At 49.8% G+C, this 18403-nt stretch overlaps 1 protein-coding gene across 1 annotated transcript in view; it reads right to left on the reverse strand.

The window, feature by feature from the left end:
• The window catches only part of SRCIN1 (SRC kinase signaling inhibitor 1), a gene marked incomplete at its 3' end in the record, with an annotated part of 111590 nt that overhangs the window by 2042 nt on the left and 91145 nt on the right, over nt 1-18403 (reverse strand). Inside the window, exons 9-11 of the mRNA XM_075584626.1 lie at nt 13103-13195; nt 12961-13004; nt 6547-6698 (exon numbers count right to left, since the gene is read on the reverse strand). Of these exons, the coding sequence (XP_075440741.1) occupies nt 6547-6698; nt 12961-13004; nt 13103-13195 (289 nt within the window). The remainder of the gene's footprint in view (nt 1-6546; nt 6699-12960; nt 13005-13102; nt 13196-18403) is intronic.

Here is an 18403-nt window from a genome sequence, read left to right on the forward strand (position 1 = left end):
TGCCCACACCCCGTCTACTCTCTCTATACACACACGTGCCTACACCCCGTCTCCTCTCTCTATACACACACGTGCCCACACCCCGTCTCCTCTCTCTATACACACACACGTGCCTACACCCCGTCTCCTCTCTCTATACACACACGTGCCCACACCCCGTCTCCACTCTCTATACACACACGTGCCCACACCCCGTCTCCTCTCTCTATACACACACGTGCCCACACCCCGTCTCCTCTCTCTATACACACACGTGCCCACACCCCGTCTCCTCTCTCTATACACACACGTGCCCACACCCCGTCTCCTCTCTCTATACACACACGTGCCTACACCCCGTCTCCTCTCTCTATACACACACGTGCCCACACCCCGTCTCCTCTCTCTATACACACACACGTGCCCACACCCCGTCTCCTCTCTCTATACACACACGTGCCCACACCCCGTCTCCTCTCTCTATACACACACGTGCCTACACCCCGTCTCCTCTCTCTATACACACACGTGCCCACACCCCGTCTCCTCTCTCTATACACACACGTGCCTACACCCCGTCTCCTCTCTCTACACACACACGTGCCCACACCCCGTCTCCTCTCTCTATACACACACACGTGCCTACACCCTGTCTCCTCTCTCTATACACACACGTGCCCACACCCCGTCTCCTCTCTCTACACACACACATGCCCACACCCCGTCTCCTCTCTCTATACACACACACGTGCCTACACCCCGTCTCCTCTCTCTACACACACACGTGCCTACACCCCGTCTCCTCTCTCTATACACACACGTGTCCACACCCCGTCTCCTCTCTCTATACACACACGTGCCTACACCCCGTCTCCTCTCTCTATACACACACACGTGCCCACACCCCGTCTCCTCTCTCTATACACACACGTGCCCACACCCCCGTCTCCTCTCTCTATACACACACACGTGCCTACACCCCGTCTCCTCTCTCTATACACACACGTGCCTACACCCCGTCTCCTCTCTCTATACACACACGTGCCCACACCCCGTCTCCTCTCTCTACACACACACGTGCCTACACCCCGTCTCCTCTCTCTATACACACACGTGCCACACCCGTCTCCTCTCTCTATACACACACGTGCCCACACCCCGTCTCCTCTCTCTACACACACACGTGCCTACACCCCGTCTCCTCTCTCTATACACACACGTGCCCACACCCCGTCTCCTCTCTCTATACACACACACGTGCCTACACCCCGTCTCCTCTCTCTATACACACACGTGCCCACACCCCGTCTCCTCTCTCTATACACACACGTGCCTACACCCCGTCTCCTCTCTCTATACACACACGTGCCCACACCCCGTCTCCTCTCTCTATACACACACGTGCCCACACCCGTCTCCTCTCTCTACACACACACGTGCCTACACCCCGTCTCCTCTCTCTATACACACACGTGCCCACACCCCGTCTCCTCTCTCTACACACACACGTGCCCACACCCCGTCTCCTCTCTCTATACACACACGTGCCCACACCCCGTCTCCTCTCTCTATACACACACGTGCCCACACCCCGTCTCCTCTCTCTATACACACACGTGCCCACACCCCGTCTCCTCTCTCTACACACACACGTGCCCTACACCCCGTCTCCTCTCTCTATACACACACGTGCCTACACCCCGTCTCCTCTCTCTATACACACACGTGCCCACACCCGTCTCCTCTCTCTATACACACACGTGCCTACACCCCGTCTCCTCTCTCTATACACACACGTGCCCACACCCCGTCTCCTCTCTCTATACACACACACGTGCCCACACCCCGTCTCCTCTCTCTATACACACACGTGCCCACACCCCGTCTCCTCTCTCTATACACACACGTGCCCACACCCCGTCTCCTCTCTCTACACACACACGTGCCCACACCCCGTCTCCTCTCTCTATACACACACGTGCCCACACCCCGTCTCCTCTCTCTACACACACACGTGCCCACACCCCGTCTCCTCTCTCTATACACACACACGTGCCTACACCCTGTCTCCTCTCTCTATACACACACGTGCCCACACCCCGTCTCCTCTCTCTACACACACACATGCCCACACCCCGTCTCCTCTCTCTATACACACACACGTGCCTACACCCCGTCTCCTCTCTCTACACACACACGTGCCTACACCCCGTCTCCTCTCTCTATACACACACGTGTCCACACCCCGTCTCCTCTCTCTATACACACACGTGCCTACACCCCGTCTCCTCTCTCTATACACACACACGTGCCCACACCCCGTCTCCTCTCTCTATACACACACGTGCCCACACCCGTCTCCTCTCTCTATACACACACACGTGCCTACACCCCGTCTCCTCTCTCTATACACACACGTGCCTACACCCCGTCTCCTCTCTCTATACACACACGTGCCCACACCCCGTCTCCTCTCTCTACACACACACGTGCCTACACCCCGTCTCCTCTCTCTATACACACACGTGCCCACACCCGTCTCCTCTCTCTATACACACACGTGCCCACACCCCGTCTCCTCTCTCTACACACACACGTGCCTACACCCCATCTCCTCTCTCTATACACACACGTGCCCACACCCCGTCTCCTCTCTCTATACACACACACGTGCCCTACACCCCGTCTCCTCTCTCTATACACACACGTGCCCACACCCCGTCTCCTCTCTCTATACACACACGTGCCCACACCCCGTCTCCTCTCTCTATACACACACACGTGCCTACACCCCGTCTCCTCTCTCTATACACACACGTGCCCACACCCTGTCTCCTCTCTCTATACACACACGTGCACACACACGTGCCCACACCCCGTCTACTCTCTCTATACACACACGTGCCTACACCCCGTCTCCTCTCTCTATACACACACGTGCCCACACCCCGTCTCCTCTCTCTATACACACACACGTGCCTACACCCCGTCTCCTCTCTCTATACACACACGTGCCCACACCCCGTCTCCACTCTCTATACACACACGTGCCCACACCCGTCTCCTCTCTCTATACACACACGTGCCACACCCCGTCTCCTCTCTCTATACACACACGTGCCCACACCCGTCTCCTCTCTCTATACACACACGTGCCCACACCCCGTCTCCTCTCTCTATACACACACGTGCCTACACCCCGTCTCCTCTCTCTATACACACACGTGCCCACACCCGTCTCCTCTCTCTATACACACACACGTGCCCACACCCCGTCTCCTCTCTCTATACACACACGTGCCCACACCCCGTCTCCTCTCTCTATACACACACGTGCCCACACCCCGTCTCCTCTCTCTACACACACACGTGCCCACACCCCGTCTCCTCTCTCTATACACACACGTGCCCACACCCCGTCTCCTCTCTCTATACACACACGTGCCTACACCCCGTCTCCTCTCTCTACACACACACGTGCCCACACCCCGTCTCCTCTCTCTATACACACACACGTGCCTACACCCTGTCTCCTCTCTCTATACACACACGTGCCCACACCCCGTCTCCTCTCTCTACACACACACATGCCCACACCCCGTCTCCTCTCTCTATACACACACACGTGCCTACACCCCGTCTCCTCTCTCTACACACACACGTGCCTACACCCCGTCTCCTCTCTCTATACACACACGTGCCCACACCCCGTCTCCTCTCTCTACACACACACGTGCCTACACCCCGTCTCCTCTCTCTATACACACACGTGTCCACACCCCGTCTCCTCTCTCTATACACACACGTGCCTACACCCGTCTCCTCTCTCTATACACACACACGTGCCCACACCCCGTCTCCTCTCTCTATACACACACGTGCCCACACCCCGTCTCCTCTCTCTATACACACACACGTGCCTACACCCCGTCTCCTCTCTCTATACACACACGTGCCTACACCCCGTCTCCTCTCTCTATACACACACGTGCCCACACCCCGTCTCCTCTCTCTACACACACACGTGCCTACACCCCGTCTCCTCTCTCTATACACACACGTGCCCACACCCGTCTCCTCTCTCTATACACACACGTGCCCACACCCCGTCTCCTCTCTCTACACACACACGTGCCTACACCCCATCTCCTCTCTCTATACACACACGTGCCCACACCCCGTCTCCTCTCTCTATACACACACACGTGCCTACACCCCGTCTCCTCTCTCTATACACACACGTGCCCACACCCCGTCTCCTCTCTCTATACACACACGTGCCTACACCCCGTCTCCTCTCTCTATACACACACGTGCCCACACCCCGTCTCCTCTCTCTATACACACACGTGCCCACACCCGTCTCCTCTCTCTACACACACACGTGCCTACACCCCGTCTCCTCTCTCTATACACACACGTGCCCACACCCCGTCTCCTCTCTCTACACACACACGTGCCCACACCCCGTCTCCTCTCTCTATACACACACGTGCCCACACCCCGTCTCCTCTCTCTATACACACACGTGCCCACACCCCGTCTCCTCTCTCTATACACACACGTGCCCACACCCCGTCTCCTCTCTCTACACACACACGTGCCTACACCCCGTCTCCTCTCTCTATACACACACGTGCCTACACCCCGTCTCCTCTCTCTATACACACACGTGCCCACACCCGTCTCCTCTCTCTATACACACACGTGCCTACACCCCGTCTCCTCTCTCTATACACACACGTGCCCACACCCCGTCTCCTCTCTCTATACACACACACGTGCCCACACCCCGTCTCCTCTCTCTATACACACACGTGCCCACACCCCGTCTCCTCTCTCTATACACACACGTGCCCACACCCCGTCTCCTCTCTCTACACACACACGTGCCCACACCCCGTCTCCTCTCTCTATACACACACGTGCCCACACCCCGTCTCCTCTCTCTACACACACACGTGCCCACACCCCGTCTCCTCTCTCTATACACACACACGTGCCTACACCCTGTCTCCTCTCTCTATACACACACGTGCCCACACCCCGTCTCCTCTCTCTACACACACACATGCCCACACCCCGTCTCCTCTCTCTATACACACACACGTGCCTACACCCCGTCTCCTCTCTCTACACACACACGTGCCTACACCCCGTCTCCTCTCTCTATACACACACGTGTCCACACCCCGTCTCCTCTCTCTATACACACACGTGCCTACACCCCGTCTCCTCTCTCTATACACACACACGTGCCCACACCCCGTCTCCTCTCTCTATACACACACGTGCCCACACCCCGTCTCCTCTCTCTATACACACACACGTGCCTACACCCCGTCTCCTCTCTCTATACACACACGTGCCTACACCCCGTCTCCTCTCTCTATACACACACGTGCCCACACCCCGTCTCCTCTCTCTACACACACACGTGCCTACACCCCGTCTCCTCTCTCTATACACACACGTGCCCACACCCGTCTCCTCTCTCTATACACACACGTGCCCACACCCCGTCTCCTCTCTCTACACACACACGTGCCTACACCCCATCTCCTCTCTCTATACACACACGTGCCCACACCCCGTCTCCTCTCTCTATACACACACACGTGCCTACACCCCGTCTCCTCTCTCTATACACACACGTGCCCACACCCCGTCTCCTCTCTATACACACACGTGCCTACACCCCGTCTCCTCTCTCTATACACACACGTGCCCACACCCCGTCTCCTCTCTCTATACACACACGTGCCCACACCCGTCTCCTCTCTCTACACACACACGTGCCTACACCCCGTCTCCTCTCTCTATACACACACGTGCCCACACCCCGTCTCCTCTCTCTATACACACACACGTGCCCACACCCCGTCTCCTCTCTCTACACACACACGTGCCCACACCCCGTCTCCTCTCTCTATACACACACACGTGCCTACACCCCGTCTCCTCTCTCTATACACACACGTGCCCACACCCCGTCTCCTCTCTCTATACACACACGTGCCTACACCCCGTCTCCTCTCTCTATACACACACGTGCCCACACCCCGTCTCCTCTCTCTATACACACACGTGCCCACACCCGTCTCCTCTCTCTACACACACACGTGCCCACACCCCGTCTCCTCTCTCTATACACACACGTGCCCACACCCCGTCTCCTCTCTCTATACACACACGTGCCCACACCCCGTCTCCTCTCTCTATACACACACGTGCCCACACCCCGTCTCCTCTCTCTACACACACACGTGCCTACACCCCGTCTCCTCTCTCTATACACACACGTGCCCACACCCGTCTCCTCTCTCTATACACACACGTGCCTACACCCCGTCTCCTCTCTCTATACACACACGTGCCCACACCCCGTCTCCTCTCTCTACACACACACGTGCCCACACCCGTCTCCTCTCTCTATACACACACGTGCCCACACCCCGTCTCCTCTCTCTATACACACACGTGCCTACACCCCGTCTCCTCTCTCTACACACACACGTGTGTGGCGCTGTTTCAGAGCCGCCGCCGCCGCCCCGGGGCTGGGGGTACCTGCAGCTTCTTGAGTTGCTGCAGCTGGTTGCGCAGTTCGCTGGCGTTCTGCTGCAGGTTCTGCAGGTGCAGCTGCATGTGCCGGCGGGAGATCGTCGCGCCCTGACTTGGTGCCGCGGCCCCCACGCCGCTTCTGCCGGGATGTCCGGCTGCTGGAACGGAGAACAGCCGCGGGGATGAAGTGCCCACTTTGCAACCAACCGGCGTGCCGCTAACACAGCCAAGCACACCGGTGCCCCCATTCGCCAGCAACGCGCTGGAGGCCGCCATCTTGTTTTGGATCCCAACCCAATGGCTGCAGTGTTACACTAACGTCACATGCTCCAAGCTGACCGGGGGAATCCGGCCCCCAAAAATAGCCCTAGGAGCGCTTTGGGGACGTGTGGGGGTCACAGAAGACCCCAATGTATGCCATGGCAACGAGACGCCGTGTGACGCCACGTTGACATTTGATGCTGCGAAGGAGGAGGAGGACGACAGCAAGGACGCGCAGGAACGCGCCCGGCACATGTAAGTGACTTCCCAGGCCCGAGGGCGCGGCAAATGTATATGGGGTCGCAAATTTCTGACGTCCCCAATTGTTGCTGCCGTAGGCCCAGGCTTAACGGGGTATCTGCCACTGCTCCCATCTATAAGTACAGACAAGTATAGGTCCCGGGATGCGTGACGCCTATATGTACAGATAAGTATAGGTCCCGGGATGCGTGACGCCTATATGTACAGATAAGTATAGGTCCCGGGGTGCGTGACGCCTATATGTACAGATAAGTATAGGTCCCGGGATGCGTGACGCCTATATGTACAGATAAGTATAGGGCCCGGGATGCGTTACGCCTATATGTACAGATAAGTATAGGTCCCGGGATGCGTGACGCCTATATGTACAGATAAGTATAGGGCCCGGGATGCGTTACGCCTATATGTACAGACAAGTATAGGTCCCGGGATGCGTGACGCCTATATGTACAAATAAGTATAGGTCCCGGGATGCGTGACGCCTATATGTACAGATAAGTATAGGTCCCGGGGTGCGTGACGCCTATATGTACAGATAAGTATAGGTCCCGGGGTGCGTGACGCCTATATGTACAGATAAGTATAGGTCCCGGGGTGCGTGACGCCTATATGTACAGATAAGTATAGGTCCCGGGATGCGTGACGCCTATATGTACAGATAAGTATAGGGCCCGGGATGCGTTACGCCTATATGTACAGATAAGTATAGGTCCCGGGATGCGTGACGCCTATATGTACAGATAAGTATAGGGCCCGGGATGCGTTACGCCTATATGTACAGATAAGTATAGGTCCCGGGATGCGTTACGCCTATATGTACAGATAAGTATAGGTCCCGGGATGCGTGACGCCTATATGCACAGATAAGTATAGGTCCCGGGATACGTGACGCCTATATGTACAGATAAGTATAGGGCCCGGGATGCGTTACGCCTATATGTACAGATAAGTATAGGTCCCGGGATGCGTTACGCCTATATGTACAGATAAGTATAGGTCCCGGGATGTGTGACGCCTATATGTACAGATAAGTATAGGTCCCGGGATGCGTGACGCCTATATGTACAGATAAGTATAGGTCCCGGGATGCGTGACGCCTATATGTACAGATAAGTATAGGGCCCGGGATGCGTTACGCCTATATGTACAGATAAGTATAGGTCCCGGGATGCGTGACGCCTATATGCACAGATAAGTATAGGTCCCGGGATGCGTGACGCCTATATGCACAGATAAGTATAGGTCCCGGGATACGTGACGCCTATATGTACAGATAAGTATAGGTCCCGGGATGTGTGACGCCTATATGTACAGATAAGTATAGGTCCCGGGATGCGTTACGCCTATATGTACAGATAAGTATAGGTCCCGGGATGTGTGACGCCTATATGTACAGATAAGTATAGGTCCCGGGATGCGTGACGCCTATATGTACAGATAAGTATAGGTCCCGGGATGCGTGACGCCTATATGTACAGATAAGTATAGGTCCCGGGATGCGTTACGCCTATATGTACAGATAAGTATAGGTCCCGGGATGCGTGACGCCTATATGCACAGATAAGTATAGGTCCCGGGATGCGTGACGCCTATATGTACAGATAAGTATAGGTCCCGGGATGCGTTACGCCTATATGTACAGATAAGTATAGGTCCCGGGATGTGTGACGCCTATATGTACAGATAAGTATAGGTCCCGGGATGCGTGACGCCTATATGTACAGATAAGTATAGGTCCCGGGATGCGTGACGCCTATATGTACAGATAAGTATAGATCCCGGGATGCGTTACGTCTATATGTACAGATAAGTATAGGTCCCGGGATGCGTGACGCCTATATGCACAGATAAGTATAGGTCCCGGGATGCGTGACGCCTATATGTACAGATAAGTACGGGCCCGGGATGCGTGACGCCTATATGCACAGATAAGTATAGGTCCCGGGATGCGTGATGCCTATATGTATAGATAAGTATAGGCCCGGGATGCGTTACGCCTATATGTACAGATAAGTATAGGTCCCGGGATGCGTTACGCCTATATGTACAGATAAGTATAGGGCCCGGGATGCGTTACGCCTATATGTACAGATAAGTATAGGTCCCGGGATGCGTTACGCCTATATGCACAGATAAGTATAGGTCCCGGGATACGTTACGCCTATATGTACAGATAAGTATAGGTCCCGGGATGTGTGACGCCTATATGTACAGATAAGTATAGGTCCCGGGATGCGTGACGCCTATATGTACAGATAAGTATAGGTCCCGGGATGCGTGACGCCTATATGTACAGATAAGTATAGGTCCCGGGATGCATTACGCCTATATGTACAGATAAGTATAGGTCCCGGGATGCGTTACGCCTATATGTACAGATAAGTATAGGTCCCGGGGTGCGTTACGCCTATATGTACAGATAAGTATAGGTCCCGGGGTGCGTTACGCCTATATGTACAGATAAGTATAGGTCCCGGGGTGCGTTACGCCTATATGTACAGATAAGTATAGGTCCCGAGATGCGTGACGCCTATATGTACAGATAAGTAGAGGTCCCGGGATGCGTTACGCCTATATGTACAGATAAGTATAGGTCCCGGGATGCGTGATGCCTATATGCACAGATAAGTATAGGTCCCGGGATGCGTGACGCCTATATGTACAGATAACTATAGGTCCCGGGATGCGTCACGCCTATATGTACAGATAAGTATAGGTCCCGGGATGCGTGACGCCTATATGTACAGATAAGTATAGGTGCCGGGATACGTTACGCCTATATGTACAGATAAGTATAGGTCCCGGGATGCGTTACGCCTATATGTACAGATAAGTATAGGTCCCGGGATGCGTGACGCCTATATGCACAGATAAGTATAGGTCCCGGGATGCGTGACGCCTATATGCACAGATAAGTATAGGTGCCGGGACACGTTACGCCTGAATAAATATGTTTGTGCTCTCACAGATGGAAGTTTTACCGCGAGCAAAGACGTTTTAATGGCTTGGACTAAATAGTGTATGGCAGCGTATTCTGCGCGCAGTCCCAGCTGACGCCTGTCTGTAGGGGCTGTGAGCCTGTAGGGGCTGTGAGCCTGTAGGGGCTGTGAGCCTGTAGGGGCTGTGAGCCTGTAGAGGCTGTGAGCCTGTGTAGGGGCTGTGAGCCTGTGTAGGGGCTGTGAGCCTGTGTAGGGGCTGTGAGCCTGTGTAGGGGCTGTGAGCCTGTGTAGGGGCTGTGAGCCTGTGTAGGGGCTGTGAGCCTGTGTAGGGGCTGTGAGGATGTATGCGACCTGTCTCATGTTATTACCCAAACACATAACGGACATTTCCCTGCTCCGGTCTCAGCGGACTCGGGACTTTTTATCTCCCAGTAACACTGGGCATATTGTGATGGTTTGGGCTCCTGTTCCTTACTGGTTGCGCAGGGATTTATATGCAAATGTCCTACATTGTCCCAGTCCCTCACCAGGCACCCAAATACCCCCGCCCACACACACCACCCCTCCTCCCGCCCCGTGGGAACACTTATTCTTCAAAGCAAAGCCAAACAGAGCAACCGGCTGAGCTCACATACACCCTCAGGTCAGGGGTCAGCGGTCAGCAGGAAGAATGTCTGCTTTGCACGGGGTGTTAGAGATCAGGAGCGGCCAACGCCAGTCCCCAAGGGCCACCAACAGGTCAGGTTTTCAGCATATCCCTGCTTCAGCCCAGGTGGCTCAGTTACTGGCTCACTCAATGGCTGACCCCTGCCCTGTGCGGAAGCAGGGATATCCTTAAAACCTGGCCTGTTGGTGGCCCTTGAGAACTGGAGTCGGCCTCCCCTGTCATAAATGTAACCCCCCCCCCCCCCACACACACCCTCCTAAAGGGTTACTAGCGATACTAGAGTATGCTGGGCTCCATACGCCAGGCAGGAGTATGTAAGGAGGAGGGGCGGTGATGGAAGGTTAGGTTCCCGGAGGTCCACAGGAGGGGAGCCTCGGGGAGCGTAGATAAGTAATGTTAGTAAGGTAATAGCATAGACCAGGCCAGTCCTGTTTGTCATGTTGTAGATAGGGATAGGACCCCCATATGTAAGGAGCCCCTACACACGGGATAGAGTCCTGCACCACGCCACAGAGGGTCTCAGGAAAGAAGGCCACCTGGGTGCCTGCTGACCAGCGCTGACCGCTGACCAGCGCTGACCGCTGACCAGCGCTGACCGCAGATCAGCACCAACATTCCCCCTCAGTCTGTGTGGAAGTGGCAGCTCCCAAAAGAACAGACAGTAAGGTACTGGGGGGTCGAGTAATAGGAGACAGTCAGGTTTTCCCGTAGGGCCCCCCCCCCCCAAATGGTCGGATCACTACTTAGAGGGTTCCGGAGAGACAAGGGGGGGGGGGGTCCCCACAAATACCCCGGCAGCTAAGTCAGATACCTCCAGTCGAGTGTTAAGAGCGGGCAGAGCAGGATTCGTGTGTGGCGTTGGATGAAAACCCCAGCGCAACGCGCCAAGATGTGTCCGAGCGGGCGGTGCGTTTGGGGGTACGATTAATAGACAAGGGTGCTATAAAAGATCCTGGCCCCCCATTATTATCCCGCCCTGTTACCTCCTCCCCGAGCCGCCTGAATGTCAGTCCCCCCCCCCCCCCCGGAGTCAGGGTAACCCATGTGGGGAACCATATACACACCCCACATACACACCCCATATACACACCCCACATACACACCCCACATACACACCCCACATACACCCCCCACATACACACCCCACATACACACCCCACATACACACCCCACATACACACCCCACATACACCCCCCACATACACACCCCACATACACACCCCACATACACACCCCACACACACACCCCACACACACACCCCACACACACACCCCACACACACACCCCACACACACACCCCACACACACACCCCACATACACCCCCCACATACACCCCCCACATACACCCCCCACATACACCCCCCACATACACCCCCCACATACACCCCCCACATACACACCCCACATACACACCCCACATACACACCCCACATACACACCCCACATACACACCCCACATACACACCCCACATACACACCCCACATACACACCCCACACACACACCCCACACACACACCCCACACACACACCCCACATACACCCCCCACATACACACCCCACATACACCCCCCACATACACCCCCCACATACACCCCCCACATACACACCCCACATACACACCCCACATACACACCCCACATACACACCCCACATACACACCCCACATACACACCCCACATACACCCCCCACATACACCCCCCACATACACCCCCCACATACACCCCCCACATACACCCCCCACATACACCCCCCACATACACACCCCACATACACACCCCACATACACACCCCACATACACACCCCACATACACCCCCCACATACACCCCCCACATACACACCCCACATACACACCCCACATACACACCCCACATACACACCCCACATACACACCCCACATACACACCCCATATACATACCCCATATACACACCCCACCGGTGTAACCGCCCCAGGGAGCCGGGCAGGGAGGGTTAACTGCAGTATACTCCGTATCGTACCATGTATGAATAACACGGGGATAACACGTTACACGTATGACAGGGCAATGAGAGTGAGTGACACCCCCCGGGCGGGGGCAGTTTAGTTTGATAAAAGCCCCCTCAGCCGGAGACCATGCCGGGACCTCTGCTATATATCGTTTAGGTGCTGGCACCTGAAGTGGGACCTCCTTGGCTCCAGTCCCGGGTGACTTACAAGTAGATGCATGGAAGGCTGGTGGGGGTCACTGTACTGCTGCTGCACGCACAGCGCGGCCTACACGCAAGTAATAAGTATCACAATGACTCACCCGCTGTGCTGGCTGCTCCGCTATTGGCCGCCTCTGTCTTCTCACTGCAAACAGACACAATGTATCAATGGCCACAATATCCAGGCGCGGGGCAGCGGGCGTCGCAGTCCCTCGTACCTGGGGGTCTCACAGTCCCTCGTACCTGGGGGTCTCGCAGTCCGGCCCGCGCATTAATGCGCTCTGCACTAGTCCCGTCAGGCTGGCGATCTGCTTCTCCATCGCCTCCATCCGCTCCCTGCTAGGGGAGAAGGCGCGTGTTATACAGAGAGACCCAGTCTCCCCACCCCCCTCCCAAGCGCTCTGCGCCTCCATCCACTCCCTGCTAGGGGAGAAGGCGCGTGTTATACAGAGAGACCCAGTCTCCCCACCCCCCTCCCAAGCGCTCTGCGCCTCCATCCACTCCCTGCTAGGGGAGAAGGCGCGTGTTATACAGAGAGACCCAGTCTCCCCACCCCCCTCCCAAGCGCTCTGCGCCTCCATCCACTCCCTGCTAGGGGAGAAGGCGCGTGTTATACAGAGAGACCCAGCCTCCCCACCCCCCTCCCAAGCGCTCTGCGCCTCCATCCGCTCCCTGCTAGGGGAGAAGGCGCGTGTTATACAGAGAGACCCAGCCTCCCCACCCCCCTCCCAAGCGCTCTGCGCCTCCATCCGCTCCCTGCTAGGGGAGAAGGCGCGTGTTATACAGAGAGACCCAGCCTTCCCACCCCCCTCCCAAGCGCTCTGCGCCTCCATCCGCTCCCTGCTAGGGGAGAAGGCGCGTGTTATACAGAGACCCAGCCTCCCCACCCCCCTCCCAAGCGCTCTGCGCCTCCATCCGCTCCCTGCTAGGGGAGAAGGCGCGTGTTATACAGAGAGACCCAGCCTCCCCACCCCCCTCCCAAGCGCTCTGCGCCTCCATCCGCTCCCTGCTAGGGGAGAAGGCGCGTGTTATACAGAGACCCAGCCTCCCCACCCCCCTCCCAAGCGCTCTGCGCCTCCATCCGCTCCCTGCTAGGGGAGAAGGCGCGTGTTATACAGAGAGACCCAGCCTACCCACCCCCCTCCCAAGCGCTCTGCGCCTCCATCCGCTCCCTGCTAGGGGAGAAGGGACGTGTTATACAGAGAGACCCAGCCTCCCCACCCCCCTCCCAAGCGCTCTGCGCCTCCATCCGCTCTCTGCTAGGGGAGAAGGCGCGTGTTATACAGAGACCCAGCCTCCCCACCCCCCTCCCAAGCGCTCTGCGCCTCCATCCGCCATATACCTCCATATGCCCATAACATATATTATCTGTAACTGTTACATACGCCTATAATATATATTATCTGTAACTGTTACATACGCCCATAATATATATTACCTGTAACTGTTACATACGCCTATAATATATATTATCTGTAACTGTTACATACGCCTATAATATATATTATCTGTAACTGTTACATACGCCTATAATATATATTACCTGTAACTGTTACATACGCCTATAATATATATTACCTGTAACTGTTACACACGCCTATAACATATATTATCTGTCACTGTTACATACGCCTATAACATATATTATCTGTAACTGTTACATACGCCTATAATATATATTATCTGTAACTGTTACATACGCCCATAATATATATTATCTGTAACTGTTACATACGCCTATAACATATATTATCTGTAACTGTTACATACGCCCATAATATATATTATCTGTAACTGTTACATACGCCTATAACATATATTATCTGTAACTGTTACATACGCCTATAATATATATTATCTGTAACTGTTACATACGCCTATAACATATATTATCTGTAACTGTTACATACGCCTATAACATATATTATCTGTAACTGTTACATACGCCTATAACATATATTATCTGTAACTGTTACATACGCCTATAACATATATTATCTGTAACTGTTACATACGCCTATAACATATATTATCTGTAACTGTTACATACGCCTATAATATATATTATCTGTAACTGTTACATACGCCTATAATATATATTATCTGTAACTGTTACATACGCCTATAATATATATTATCTGTAACTGTTACATACGCCTATAATATATATTATCTGTAACTGTTACATACGCCTATAATATATATTATCTGTAACTGTTACATACGCCTATAATATATATTATCTGTAACTGTTACATACGCCTATAACATATATTATCTGTAACTGTTACATACGCCTACAATATATATTATCTGTAACTGTTAGATACGCCTATAATATATATTATCTGTAACTGTTACATACGCCTACAATATATATTATCTGTAACTGTTAGATACGCCTATAATATATATTATCTGTAACTGTTACATACGCCTATAATATATATTATCTGTAACTGTTACATACGCCTATAACATACATTATCTGGAACTGTAACATACGCCTATAATATATATTATCTGTAACTGTTACATACGCCTATAACATATATTATCTGTAACTGTTACATACGCCTATAATATATATTATCTGTAACTGTTACATAAGCCTATAACATATATTATCTGTAACTGTTACATACACCTATAACATATATTATCTGTAACTGTTACATACGCCTATAATATATATTACCTGTAACTGTTACATGAGCCTATAACATATAAAATCTGTAACTGTTACATGCGCCTATAACATATATTATCTGTAACTGTTACATACGCCTATAATATATATTATCTATAACTGTTACATACGCCCATAATATATATTATCTGTAACTGTTACATACGCCTATAACATATATTATCTGTAACTGTTACATACGCCTATAACATATATTATCTGTAACTGTTACATACGCCTATAACATATATTATCTGTAACTGTTACATATGCCTATAATATATATTACCTGTAACTGTTACATACGCCTATAATATATATTATCTGTAACTGTTACATACGCCTATAACATATATTATCTGTAACTGTTACATACGCCTATAACATATATTATCTGTAACTGTTACATACGCCTATAACATATATTATCTGTAACTGTTACATATGCCTATAATATATATTACCTGTAACTGTTACATACGCCTATAATATATAATATCTGTAACTGTTACATACGCCTATAATATATATTATCTGTAACTGTTACATACGCCTATAATATATATTATCTGTCACTGTTACATACGCCTATAACATATATTATCTGTAACTGTTACATACGCCCATAATATATATTATCTGTAACTGTTACATACGCCCATAATATATATTATCTGAAACTGTTACCTGTAACTGTTACATACGCCTATAATATATATTACCTGTAACTGTTACATACGCCTATAACATATATTATCTGTAACTGTTACATATGCCTATAATATATATTATCTGTAACTGTTACATACGCCTATAATATATATTATCTGTAACTGTTACATACGCCTATAACATATATTATCTGTAACTGTTACATATGCCTATAATATATATTATCTGTAACTGTTACATACGCCTATAATATATATTACCTGTAACTGTTACATACGCCTATAATATATATTATCTGTCACTGTTACATACGCCTATAATATATATTATCTGTAACTGTTACATACGCCTATAACATATATTATCTGTAACTGTTACATATGCCTATAATATATATTATCTGTAACTGTTACATACGCCTATAATATATATTATCTGTAACTGTTACATACGCCTATAATGTATATTATCTGTAACTGTTACATACGCCTATAATATATATTATCTGTAACTGTTACATACGCCTATAATGTATATTATCTGTAACTGTTACATACGCCTATAACATATATTATCTGTAACTGTTACATACGCCTACAATATATATTATCTGTAACTGTTAGATACGCCTATAATATATATTATCTGTAACTGTTACATACGCCTACAATATATATTATCTGTAACTGTTAGATACGCCTATAATATATATTATCTGTAACTGTTACATACGCCTATAATATATATTATCTGTAACTGTTACATACGCCTATAACATACATTATCTGGAACTGTAACATACGCCTATAATATATATTATCTGTAACTGTTACATACGCCTATAACATATATTATCTGTAACTGTTACATACGCCTATAATATATATTATCTGTAACTGTTACATAAGCCTATAACATATATTATCTGTAACTGTTACATACACCTATAACATATATTATCTGTAACTGTTACATACGCCTATAATATATATTATCTGTAACTGTTACATACGCCTATAATATATATTACCTGTAACTGTTACATGCGCCTATAACATATAAAATCTGTAACTGTTACATGCGCCTATAACATATATTATCTGTAACTGTTACATACGTCTATAATATATATTATCTATAACTGTTACATACGCCCATAATATATATTATCTGTAACTGTTACATACGCCTATAACATATATTATCTGTAACTGTTACATACGCCTATAACATATATTATCTGTAACTGTTACATACGCCTATAACATATATTATCTGTAACTGTTACATATGCCTATAATATATATTACCTGTAACTGTTACATACGCCTATAATATATATTATCTGTAACTGTTACATACGCCTATAACATATATTATCTGTAACTGTTACATACGCCTATAACATATATTATCTGTAACTGTTACATACGCCTATAACATATATTATCTGTCACTGTTACATATGCCTATAATATATATTACCTGTAACTGTTACATATGCCTATAATATATATTATCTGTAACTGTTACATACGCCCATAATATATAATATCTGTAACTGTTACATACGCCTATAATATATATTATCTGTAACTGTTACATACGCCTATAATATATATTATCTGTCACTGTTACATACGCCTATAACATATATTATCTGTAACTGTTACATACGCCCATAATATATATTATCTGTAACTGTTACATACGCCCATAATATATATTATCTGTAACTGTTACATACGCCTATAATATATATTACCTGTAACTGTTACATACGCCTATAATATATATTACCTGTAACTGTTACATACGCCTATAACATATATTATCTGTCACTGTTACATATGCCTATAATATATATTATCTGTAACTGTTACATACGCCTATAATATATATTATCTGTAACTGTTACATACGCCTATAACATATATTATCTGTAACTGTTACATATGCCTATAATATATATTATCTGTAACTGTTACATACGCCTATAATATATATTACCTGTAACTGTTACATACGCCTATAATATATATTATCTGTCACTGTTACATACGCCTATAATATATATTATCTGTAACTGTTACATACGCCTATAACATATATTATCTGTAACTGTTACATATGCCTATAATATATATTATCTGTAACTGTTACATACGCCTATAATATATATT

Source organism: Ascaphus truei, unplaced genomic scaffold (genome assembly GCF_040206685.1).
Source record: "Ascaphus truei isolate aAscTru1 unplaced genomic scaffold, aAscTru1.hap1 HAP1_SCAFFOLD_687, whole genome shotgun sequence".
NCBI lineage: Eukaryota > Metazoa > Chordata > Amphibia > Anura > Ascaphidae > Ascaphus > Ascaphus truei.